The sequence below is a fragment of the Nanorana parkeri genome, unplaced genomic scaffold, assembly GCF_000935625.1.
Source record: "Nanorana parkeri isolate BGI_ZX_2015 unplaced genomic scaffold, ASM93562v1 scaffold5, whole genome shotgun sequence".
NCBI lineage: Eukaryota > Metazoa > Chordata > Amphibia > Anura > Dicroglossidae > Nanorana > Nanorana parkeri.
The window spans coordinates 5,702,743-5,715,895 of NW_017306273.1; the positions used below are offsets into that span (position 1 = coordinate 5,702,743).

Sequence of the window (13,153 nt, forward strand, 5' to 3'; positions counted from 1 at the left end):
ACATCACAATTAGTGCAAGTGCAATGATTAAGGTCCACAAAGGATGGAGACTCCTGTATAAACTGTTAGTATGTGTGCATGTATGTAAGAAAGGGACCTTAGAGTGTAAGCTCCTGCAGGGACTTATGTGAATGTACAGTAGGTAAAGCGCTGTGTAAAATGACAGCACTATATAAATACCTGTCATAAATAATAAATAATCAGGATTGTGAGTGATGTTTACCTTCCTCTTCCTCCTCATCTTCTTCCTCAGTGGTGTCTGCAGTCAGGGAGCGAGTTTCCACTTGCTTCTGAAGGGCTAGCAGTTTACTTTCGTAATCCTAAGGATGGAGAGACAGGACGTATAGGCGAGACAGAAACACACACACACACACACAGCAAAACCTCCACAACATGGGGAGAAATTAAGAAGATACAGGAAGGTACATGACTCGGTCAGCTTAGTACAGAATACCATTTGGTGAACCTCATAGTTCCCACATCTAATAAACACCAGGTCTCCAGATAAAGATAGAAAAAAAAAAAAAAGCCTCTTAGCGAGGATAAACCCAAATTAACTAAAATATAAACTGCTTGTGGTTTTCTCTATCAGATTTCCTAGCTGGACAAATGTATGTGGACACCCCTTGAAATGACTGAGTTCAGTGTTTCCATGGAGGGTTACTGTCAATGCTACAGCATACCAAAACATGCAACCTTATGGCAATCACTTGGAGAAATCCCCTTTCTGTTCCAGCATGTGCCCTGGGTTTACAAAGCCAGCTCAATAAAAAAAAAAATGCTTCTATGAATTTGTAGTAGAGGGACTCAAGTGGCTGCCACAGAGCCCTGCATTCAACCCTACTGAACACCTTTGGGATGAATTCGAATGATGATTGCAAGCCAGGTCTTCTAGCTCTACATCGGTACCTGACCTCACAAATGCTCTCTTGGATGAATGGGTACAAATTCCCACATATGCACGCCAAAATGTTATGAAAAGCCTTCCCATATACATGGAACCCATTATAGCAGCAAAAGGGGGGCAACTCCGTATCAATGCCCATGGTTTTAGAATGGAATGTCCAACAAGCCCAAATAAGTGTGATGGTCAGGTGTCCACAAACAATTGGGTATACAGTGTGCAACTCAGACCTTCCCAATGTGTAAATATCCTCACAATACCTGGTACTTGGCATGGCTTAGGGTTTATTGGCAGAACTGCTGTAATGAGTAAGAGCTCATTGAGTGACAGCTGTCCGTGGCTGGCCCTGGAACGAGTGTGTCCATACACCACAATGACTGCTTCTATAGGCTCCTGTAGAGTTTTGGGAGGAAACACTGTGCCAGCTAGAGTCTTGGAGTACATACTGTAATTTTATACAGTACAAAGGGTATTTGCATGCTGCAAAGGTTACACAACTGACCAGATAAACATTTTAATAACTTAAAGTACTTATCACTGCAATGTTATATTCATTAGAGACAATTATCTGACACTTGGCGTTCAGTAAAGTGAATTAAAGAAAAAAAAAAATATGCAAAAACAAACAAGCCGTCTTTTATTCCGGAATAGCTGGGTTCCTCTGGCCATCTAAGTGGCTTTCAGTTGTTACTACTGATAACATTTCACATTCAATATAAAATCAGAAGATTTTCTGTAGAGCTGGTGCAATATTTCAGCTTTACAATTAATAAAATCCATCTAAACTTACACTTATTACACTTTCTATACTGGAATAGTGTTTAGCTTCCATCTTTTACATGTATTTACATACATAGAGGAGGAGGAATGAGTTGATGGGATAATTATATACAATACAGATTCCTGATTTGTATATACCTATATAGAATAGAACATGTTAAAGTGAACCTGTACTCACATCTGCTAACACTAGTGAAAAGCTGGCACTGAACTACCTCAGATACCCCAGACCAGGGGCACTAATCTTTGGAAATCTCTGTGGATGAAAAAATACTGATACTGAGCATTTCTAGAAGGAAGGTAGCAATGGCAGCTGCCATAATTCTTGCATTACAGAATTGTTATTGTGCTCTAAAGCCACTGCATTTTGCACTTTCACCACAAGATGGCGGTGTGCTATCGCTGTCCGTTGATGCATTAATCTGCATTTAGAAAAGGAAGGAGAATCACACCACCGCAGTCTGACAGTGCCTGTCAGGGACGTAGCTCTCCACTGTCTCTTCTAAAAAGACAGGTCCTCTTTTGTATCAAACTCCCTTTTCCCCTCTTTAAATTCTGGGGTACAGATTCCTCTAAATAAATGTACATTGTGTAAACAAAAGTGTTAACAATAAAGTCAAATCGAGCTTTTAATAGAGAGGTGATCTTGAATTGTGTATTGTGAATTTGTATTTTCCTTCCTTGGGTTTAGATCTGTTTTTCCCTCTGCAAAAAGGAGGTAGAAATATGAGTTGACGTGTTGCAGTGCCATTCCCACCCCATTGCAGCAAAACATTTGTGACATGTGTGATTTTTAGGACGTCGGAAGCCTAGATAATCGAATGAGCTGCCTTAATGCAACACACCTCAACGTGTGACAAAATGTACATTAAAGTGATATTACACCTTTGCTGTGTTTTTTTTTTATATGCTTGTAGAAAGTCGGGAGATATGATGTTATGAGCAGCATGATGGCAATGAGTGATGACACCTAGGTGTGTGCAGACAATTACTGGACAATACAATAAAAACTCAAGTTTTCAAGTTCATCTCAAAGTTTATTCATAGAGCAGCCTTAAATCAGACAGGTTGTCGATTCTGTAAAGAAACCTGTGCATTAGACAGCTTACATTATAAAAATGCATTTTTCTTTCCCCACGAGGATGCACCCTCGCTGATGTGCCCAGAAGGCACGTTTTTCTTTTAAAGGCAGCATTGGTTGGGTCTGTAATCCCAGCAACAATGGAAAAATACAAGTGGTGAAACCTGGCAGAGCCACCCCATGATGAAAGGAGAAAGGGTGGCGCCACCTATAGGTAGTATGAACGTCAGATTCAGGGGCAGCGTTGGATCAATATACTCAGTGTTGGGTGATGGATCGCTCCCAATGAAAACACACCAACGTTCATTCTGACTCACAGACAAAGGCACAAACGGCAGTACAATATACTGCATAAAAGAGCACCAGTCCTCCTCGCACAGGCAGCCATTTTTAAATAGGGCCTGTCAGTGGTAATGGTTTCTAGTAAAGAGAAAGGGTGGATTGTTAGTAACGCTGGCTGAGTTCACAACCTGGAGGTGTCTATGCTTCCTGGATGCTTACTGCACTTGTATCTTTATTAATGGAGGTCAAAAGACAAGAGCCACAGAAGCGATCAACCGCGACGGCTACAACAGCGATCACGAACGTTTCTTTCAATTAGCTATGAATCTGTCAGGATTTGTTGCACGTTAAAAAAATTAAAATAAAGGCCGAGTACTCGCCACAGGCAGCGCAACGGCCAACACACACAAAACTGGAACCAAAATGGTGTTAAGGGCAGTGTGATAACAATAAAAGTGTTATTAAAGTATATAAGTAAAAATATAGTTTATAGAATTCTCATAAGTGCTGTTCCATTTTTTTTCTCTGCATCCTTTTCTTTACAGCAGAATCTTCCATCCAAATTGATGCCTACTATACTTCCTTCTATAGGGTGGCTACGCTGCCATTCAGGGTCTGCCTGGAGCCCCAGCGTAGCCACCCTAACATGCAAGCTCCAAGCCAGGCTCATACATGGGCAGCACCGAAGCCTTTGCTCTAAGTCACCAGGCCAGTGATTGGCAGCAGCTCTGTTGCAACTAGTGAGCAAGGAACATGGCTGTTTAAGATATGAACAGTGCCCCCTCCCCAACTAGACATTTGGGGGAAGTGTACCAAGTAAAGTGCCAGCAAAGTGTTTGCAGCAAATTGGAGCAAAGTCACTACATTGGTATGTCACTGATTCAAGTGGAGCTAGAGGGATTCATCTTTTTTAAAAAGAAAATGTAATTCTACTTTTAAAAGAGAATTAAGGCCAAACCTTTTTTGGGTGTAGTTCTCTTTAGGGTCACAGGAGGACATTGGCAAATGTCCTCCTGTGACCCAAACCTCAGCATATAGCGGGATCCTGCTCGCTATATGCTGACAGCGCAGAGCCACGCTGCAGCCAGACAGATGATGATCCCAGCAATGTTGTCGGGAACCACCTTGGTACCTGACTGACAGCTGGCTCTGCCTCTAGAACCAGAACCAGCTGTGCCCGCCCCGTTCCCCGTCTGTTTCTCCAGTCAGTGCATGAAGGAATAGAGGGGAGGGGGGAATCCCTGTGGAGAGCGGTGACTGACAGTCACCACTCTCTGCAGGGAGAAGATCATGAACTGAGTGATTAGCGGTATGTGATTGCTCAGTTCTCGATCAATAGAGCCAACGTGTGACAGCTGCAGTGTCACACGTCGGCTCTAACTATGGGGTTTAGTGTATTTAATTCTCCCCATAATTCTCCTTTAAACATTTAAGATAGAAAGGCCAATTTCCCCCAATTTACATTTTGACTACGTACGTTTTAACAAGCCCACTTTGAACATCCGCACATCCTAATCTGTCAATTCTACACCTACACTGTCATTCCCGCTCAGCTTAGCTCAACAATCTTTGTAATCAGCTCTGGTCATTTTTAAAAGTCTGTCACATCACAAAAAGCCCCTCTAAGAACAACACTGGGTCTTTCAGAAATGCTGAACAAGGTGCCCCTTTCAGCCTAAATTTTCAATAACGTTCATGACGCCCTAAATCTCTTCCAAAAACCTACTTCTAAAAAAAGCTGTGCTTTAAAGAAGTTGCAGACCAAACTTAACTGTAAATATATTTAACATACTTTAAAGTGGCACTAAACTCAGGAGATAATCTTAAAAATACATTCAAGTCCCTTAACTATGAACAACAATGTATCTTATTTGTGTATCACTCGGCTGTAGATCCTTAAATCTAGGGATGCACAGATACTTTTCGAGTACCAGTGCCGATAATTGGCATTTCCATGAGAACTCCCAGGGTTGCAGAGGTTGCAGCTGGGACCTGGCTCTGGTGCTCCACCACTGTCCTGAAATCATTAGTCTGTATTGTTTTAGAAAAACTGTCACATGACAATAAACAAAAATGTATCAGTACTCGTACTTGTAAGTACTCGGCAAGTACCAGTACTCGTACTCGCAAAACTGGTATCTGTGCATCCCTTTATTTATATTTATAAAAACAAAATCGTACATTAAAAAAGAGATGTACAAATCCCAGGAGCTCTGTGTGCTTCTTACAAATGACAGCTGCCTACTAATTTTTGAATTTTTCTCTAGTGTAGTCTTGGAGCTCAAAAGTATCGGTACTTGTACTCGTACCGAGTACTGTACTTGGTATCTGTGCAACCCTACTCAAATCATCTCTCAAATTGGTGCGGACAGTGTCCTTCCTTCTGGAGGGGGGCCACTCTTGTTCCCCCTGGTCGCTGTGTGTGTTGTAAAGTAGTCACCGCTCCAAGCTCGCTCCCGGGATGGACTACAATCTCCTGCTTAGTTCACCGATTTGTATTGAGATTGTAGTAAATCACGGGAGTGAGCTTTGAGCGGTGACTACTTTACAACACGCACAGGGAACATGGGGAACAAAAGTAGCCCCCCTCCAGAAGGAAGGACAGTGTCAGCACCAATTCAGAGATGATTGGAGGATCTACAGCCGAGTGATACACAAATAAGATACATTGTTGTTCATAGCTAAGGGACTTGAATGTATATTTAAGATTTAACTCCTGAGTTTAGTGTCACTTTAATTTCAAGCAGGTCTTTATTATAAAAAGTCAGTCACTAAAAGTAGCCATGTGCGGTATGATAAAAAAAAAAGGCAAGGCGAAAGATCTAAACATCTGTTATGATGGTGTAAGGATGAACCTTTGTACTTCCAGCACATAGAACAAACCTTGACCACTGATAGCTGTACGTTTCTTTCCCTATGCAGAATAGAGCTAATCCTTAACTGTCGTGTGCCACGTTGGTTCTCCAACTAAGTCAGGGGAAAGGACAGCAGCACGTTCCTGTGGTTCACCGGGATAAGCAAACCTCTCACCTCCTGGTCAAAATATCTGGTGGGAAAAAGACATGTCGGCCACCCTTGCAGTATACAAACATATCGGTACTCATCTTGAGGCAGCTGCAATGTTGGTGTTTGCTATAGGTAACTACTTGCCGACACTTGCAATACGGGAAATGGGTCAAACACTGCAAGAAAAAACTGGTAGACTCGACTTTTGCATCTGAGAAAAACCTATAACCGTCCAGCAACACCATACCTAAAATACAGCAGCATAGGAAGGTAGTGTAGCTGCAGATCGTTGATCGCTTGCGTACAAAAACTTTCTATCAACAGTGACAGATACTCCACCCACATTCTGACGCGTTGCACCCCAATGGGGCTTCATTTCAGGGCTGATGGGAAAGAGGCAACGGACTTCAGAGCGGTTCCAAAGATATGGGAGAATCTTAAAATATAGCAGCATTGGAGAAAAAGTCACAGCAAGTTTTGGGTCTATTCTATAATGCACAATTATGAATAATGATACTATGAACTATCGTGAATATAAAACATGATATAAAAATAAGCAACAGGGGGACCGGATAAAACTTATTTATACGTCAAGAATTTGGCTTTTACCTGGTGCACAACCAAATTCACCTACTTACTCCTCCATTTATATTTGCCACCCACGTGCAAAGTCAACTTTCCTGCATTCATTTCTCCTAAACAGGAGAGCTTTACATGTTCAATTATATTTTCTCTAACCCGATTTTTCTCTGTGAGACTATCTAGACCAGGGGTAGCCAAACTCTGGCCCTCTGGCTGTGATGAAACTACAAATCCCATGATGCATCTCTCTCAGAGAGTCATGTCTGTGGCTGTGAGAATCTTGCAATGCCTCATGTAGTTCCACCACAGCTGGAGGGCCGGAGTTTGACGACCCCTGATCTACAGCGTTTCTTGAACTTACGTCTGACATTAATAAGCACCATAAGAATAAAACAGGCTCCACGGCTCTGAATCATTTACAGGCGCCTGCCTCCCTATGCCTAACATTCAAAGCCCATGAGCAGTATTAGTGGCAGTCTACCCTCTTGAATGGGAGTGACTAATTGGCTTCCTCTTCAATAATCATGTAGTATCTGACTTGGGAGAGGAAATGCTAACTTTCAAAAAGACAACAATTAGTGGCTAAACACTAACAGACATGAAAGAAAAAGCTAAGCAATAACTGAATAGCAAACAAGCTAGATAATAAATGTAAAGAATATCTCTATTCTAAATACCATCGTATAGGACTCATTATACAAGATGACACCTAGAAGCACACTTCTCGACTCTGGAAGGGTTACAGTATTTTATGGTCAGAGTTAGTGTAAGGGTCAGTGTTAGTGTTGCTAAAGTCGTTTTCTCAAAATTAGTGTTCGAAGTCACAATACTTTAAGTCATCCTAGTGGTTTATCAGTGTAAAAAAAAAAACAATAACAAAAATAAAACACATCAATTAGATATAGAAAGAAGTCAGTGCATGGTAAGGTCTCCTCTAGACTAGAAACATCATGTTATCTAAAGTACGGGGAATATGTGTCAGTCTTATTCTGCACAAGGGGTAGGTAGTATAAAGCCAAGGTTAATACTGCAAGTAAAGGCAGGAGAGGTAGAGTGTCTTGAAAACATGGACGGAGAAGCCTCCCCCAAGATCATTAGCCTCGGGAAGACTATCTAGACACGCTTTGCTCGGCCCCTGTCCTGGGCTTAAAAAACACACACACAAAAACACACAGAGAAAACTCGAGAAATGGGAAGATCCAATGCACCCAACACTGTTATAGTTGATCAGCCAGCTTACAGGGAAGAAGGAACATGGTCACAGAGGGTACGCAGCCTGTAAAACCCTCTCTGGCCATTGAATATTGCTTTAGAGTCCTTGTAGGAAACCGTTTTTTTTCACACTGTGGTTTCCCGACCAGATTTGAGATTGGGCGCGGAATACTGACGTCTCATGCGGGGCGGGGTGACAAACTGGTTGAAGTATTGGGGTCGGTCACCCTGCTTGTTATAAGAGGTATTGCTGCCTTCGTTACCACCGCCACCATAATGGTTCCCCCAGTTTTGCTGCCTTTGTGGAGGCCCCTGGGGTGGCGGTTGCTGGTAATAATGTGAGTCAGTCTGCTGTAAATCAGAGGACTGAAGCGACTCAGACGATCCAGATGCTTGGCGCCTCAGTCCCTTTTGATAGCCGTTCAAGGAGTTGCTTCTCCATCGGCCAGAGGTGTTATCGTTGTTGTTGTTGTTGCCATTTCCCCGGTACTGTTGCTGCACTAAATGTTGGTTGCGCAAGTGACTGAAAGGGCTCCAGATTTGTTTCTCGGGTTCTACCTCCTCTTGTTCTTTGATTTCAGCTTCTTTCGGGACTTTGACTTCTATCACCTTATCATTTGTAATAATAATGTGCGTGCCTGGACTCCAGGAACTTCGATGGCTGGGATTGCTTTTGAAGGGGAACCGTGGTTTACGGTTCTCTGGTGGGACGAAGCGATGAGGACCGTTGCGCCTGAGCTGCTTTGCGATTTCCTGCTGCTGAAGGCTCTTAAACTTAATTTGTTCCTGCCTCATCCATTGTGTCCGCCCTCTATGGAACATGGCATCATTGTCTGTCTCCTGGTAGACTTGTTCTTCCTTGTTGGGAATAAAAGTTTGACATTTATCACTTTCTGTTACTTTATCACGTTCCGTGCTAGGACCTCTCTGTCTACGTTCACCCTGTGAACCCATGAACGGCAACACTTTCTCCATTTTTAACATTTTGTTTCGTAGTGCTTTTATCTCCTCGTCTTTCATGTTATTCTGGTCCTTCACTTCTTGCAATATGTCTTCCAGTTTGTCAACATGCACCTTTAGGTCATCAACATCTGAGGCACCCTTCCCAACAGGCACTACATCCTCAATCTTCTCATCTCCCACTCCGACTGTGTCCCAGACATCTCGAGCCACTGCCCTCCAAGAATCCCGTTCATTTGGATCCTTTTTTCCATACATGGCACAAAGCTCCTTCATTTTGACTATGGCCAGGGCTTCAATCTCTTGCCGACTATGTTGAAAGTCATTGAGTGCAACTTCATAACAAATTTCCTTCACGGCTTGGATTTTAAGGTCAGAAATGGTCACCCACTTGGAATCTTTGCTCAGTCTCCGCCTTTGAGGGATATGATACCTCTTGTTCGGCTCCCGTTTCTTGCCGCTACTAGGCAGGCCGCACTTTTTAACGATGCTTTGCACTTTGCTGGGAGGAAGCTTCTCCCGTAAGGACGTGATCAGCCGCCAGCTCTCTTCGCATGACCGTTTCTCAGAGTCATCCCCGCTGTCCGAGTCTGCGTCCTTGAGAAAGAAAAAAAATCAAAATGGCCCCAAAAGAAACCAGGAAAAATATGGAAAACACTAAAAATTAACAAATGGCAAAAGAAAGAAAATGACATGAAACAAACTAAGGAGACAACAGGATGTGAAAAAAATAAAACAAAATGTTTGGGTGAAATTTTTGAAAAGGTGAACTAAACTTTCAGTTCTCACCTATCACGTGTGAGAAGTTGGAAGAGAAGATAGGCAGCCTTCGTTAAAAGAGCACAGGAGTTAGAGGTGGAGAAACAACCCATGCCCAACGCACACAGGCCAAATCCTGAGGCTCTTCGCACAGCAAACCCACCACGCCAAGATGCAAGTAGGCAAAGACAGCCAAGAAGAAGGTCAGTAAACTGTGGTTAGTAAATGCAGATTTCAGATGCTGGTGCTTATACTCGGTTGCAGTGGTTGGTGAGTTAAGTATTCAAGAGAAAGGACAAAGTGTTACATAAGCCTTTAGTGTAGAGGACAGTCCACCATGTGGGTCGCTGAGGTATGTTCGTGCGGTGTCGTAGGAAGCTGATAAATATCTAATCTCAAAAGTTTCAACCTTATGTCATTTTTTATATAAAATCTAACCACAAGCCATATATATAAAAATGGAGTACTATATGCATATGCTAAACACCACTACTTCATAGAGACTTAGACCTGTATATAATAAAGACTACATTGAAAGGACACTGGAAGTAAACCTAATAACAGACATCATCTATAACTATCTTTAAGGACTAATTATTTGGGAGACATGTTAAACTATTTCCTTCAAGGTCTCACTATGAAAAGCTATTTTATTAAAACTGAAGTTTGAAGTCTAAAAATAATTAATTACCTAGGCTAAAGATGGCTTTACAGGGACAGAACAGGGACCACTCGCAATGCAAACAGCTGACCATATCTAGCTAATACAGACAGGACAACCACAGAATTCGCAAATATGTCGCTTACAATAACCATATTTCCATCCTTTTGTTATATGATATGTTAGATTTTGAAAGGGACAGACAGCTAATACAAAGGCCAACTATTGGCAGAGAATGTATAAGCCTACTGCTACACAGGTACATTTTAGAACTTCAATCACGCTACTAAACTGTATAAAACCGTGCTAAGAAGGACTTCTCATTGGTCAGCATGGTCACCTGACTGCGCTGACAAACAAGTGTTCGTAATTTGTGAACAGAATTAAAAATGTATAGCACAGGGCTGCGCTGGACGGCAGTATGGGTACAGATAGTACACCCGTACCGACCGAGGGGAAGGAACGTTCGACTAAAGGTAAGTATAGTTGGGTGGGGAGTCAGATTTGAGCGGGTAATCCCATTTTCCGAAATTACTTGGGAAAGTGAACTTACCCTTTAATGAACATTGTGCGTGTTAGAGAGCGCTGCTGCCCGCCCTACGCATGGGTTTATTCGCATGCAGATGGCGGGGGCAGTGTGGTTGGTTTTCATTTTTTTTTATTGTTATTTATTTTATTATTTTTTACTTTTTTTATTACAGCCACCCAGATCACTTATACAAAATGAGTGATGGTTTCCCTGCTCCACATTCAGCCCTGCTTGCCCGTAGCAGAGCTAAGGCTCGGTTCACACCTAGGCGTTGCAGGAACATGCATCAAATTAGCATAGTATAGGAACAGATTCAAATCAATGGGGATGCAGGGCAAACGCAGAGAACAAACGTGCGAGCGAACACTATACACGTTCCCGCTACGCCTAGGTAGGAAAAAAACACCTGCCCCGCACCTGGAACTGCATGCCCCGGGCGTCGGACGATAGGAATCCCTATCCCTACCCTGGTTAATACATAATTGCATAACACTTCATTATGTGCCATTCATTATGACTAAATGCTACTTGTGTAGGCTACACCATAGGGAGTCACTGGTTGCATCTGTTTATCCACTGACTGCTACTCTTATTGATTATTGTTAGCAATTTATGTAGCAAGACTGAACAACTAAGATCACCTGAGCCGTTCTACACAAAAACAGCCTTTCCTGACTGAAAGCCTATTCACTAATGGACACTTTCATTCATCGTGTCACAATACTTCCATCCAACATAAGGGAGAACTAATGATTCCTGGAGCAAATATAGTGGCAGTCTTGCAATGGCTTTTTTTAGCAGCATGTTGTGCGTGTTTAGAACTTCAATCACGCTACTTGCGATAATTGTGATGTCCTATTACACGGTCTGATGATTTGGGAAGTTTAATTTCTTTTTTCCTGTTGTATAATCTTATTTCCTGTGGCTACTTTGAGAGCAATTATGTATAAAACAAAACAAACTAGAAACCTAATAACACAATAAGTTTATTCTAATAATATATGTTGTCGTATACATAAATGATCTAACTGGTAGAAGTTAAGGCTGGTCCAACAGCCACTTCAACTAGCACCAGTGACATGAAAACATTATAGGCTGGAGCTCATGCGGCGCTGCGCACATGCAAAACCAGTAGGACATCACGGACCTATTAGGGAGCCCCCTCTGCTATTGGCAGGAGAAGAGAATTGTTTTTCTAATCCTCTTGGTCTATTGGCTGAAGAGGGATGCCCATTTAATCATATTACTGTATTGGCTACAGAAGAAAGACGCTTACTCAATGCTTACTGAATAAACTGCATGACAATAAAATCTAACCATAGATCTTCACAAATTGTTCCACACAGCCAATTCCCACCACTTTGGATTGCTGTGAGCGAGGTCAGCTGAGGGCATGACAAATGGACTAGGGCTGGCCAGACTGGTGTTTTAAAAATGGTACATGCGGGCAGATTGAAAAAAGAAGCGGGTATTTATTACGTGTGTAATACGGAATAAGAGCGGACAGCTGAAGCTCTCCGGTGCATAGTTGTATCCCTTCAGCAGATGTTGGACTGACTCCTAATGTAACCCTGTCATAGCCTAGGCAAAAGGAAGCATTTAACACTTGCAGTGCAAGGGGAGCCCACTGCCTTTATTTGGTTTTAGTTCTCTTTTGGGTCACAGGGATTCATTTACTACTACTACTGCTCGCTATATGCGGACAGTGCACAGCCAAGCTGCAGCTGGGAAAGATCCCGATAATATTGTTGGGATCCACCCCACTGCCTGATTGACAGCTGGCTCTGCCTCTCTAGGGTCAGATATAGAGCTTGCATGTGACACCTTCATTGTCGCACGCCGTCTCTGACTATTGGGAAGACTCTATTACACTCTCAATAGTTCTCCTTTAAGCATGGAGTGCTAATCACATTCCCTAATAAGCAGATGAACACTAGAGGGTTAGAGGGAGCATTTACAAATCTGCATATGAAATGCTATCATCAAAATATGGAAGAGCAGGCAAGTATAAAATGTGAGAAGCAAATCAAAAGTAACTTTCTGTAAATCGTTACATAATAACTGAGGGGATATACTCACTAGAAATACACTATGGTTTCCCATGAAGCACATTCATTATTAAGACTTTGATGCATAGGAAAATATCTGCCCTGCTTGAATTCTAGCTGTATGCATAATATACATAACTCTAATCTAGGTGACGCATTCTAGATGAGACAACATATACATAACACTGTCTAGTATAGGAAGTATTTTACTATAACTGGCATGCCTTGGCATTCTTTTTACTCTATAAAACACAAATGTGGGGAATTAACCTTTAACATAATGGTAACTTTAACTGGTACCACCGTGACTGGTGGGCATGGTGAAAGGTGGAGGTGCTCTGAAAGCAAG

The 13,153-nt window shown here is 42.3% G+C and overlaps 1 protein-coding gene across 2 annotated transcripts in view; it reads right to left on the reverse strand.

Annotated features, from left to right (window-relative positions):
* The window catches only part of KIF1B (kinesin family member 1B), a 132,936-nt gene that overhangs the window by 32,547 nt on the left and 87,236 nt on the right, over nt 1–13,153 (reverse strand). Inside the window, exon 21 of one of the 2 annotated variants that reach the window (XM_018552497.1) lies at nt 224–320. In XM_018552497.1, coding sequence (XP_018407999.1) covers nt 224–320 — 97 coding nt within the window. Of the gene's footprint in view, nt 1–223; nt 321–7,369; nt 9,405–13,153 lie in introns of those variants that run through there. The other variant, XM_018552506.1, reaches the window with a different exon arrangement.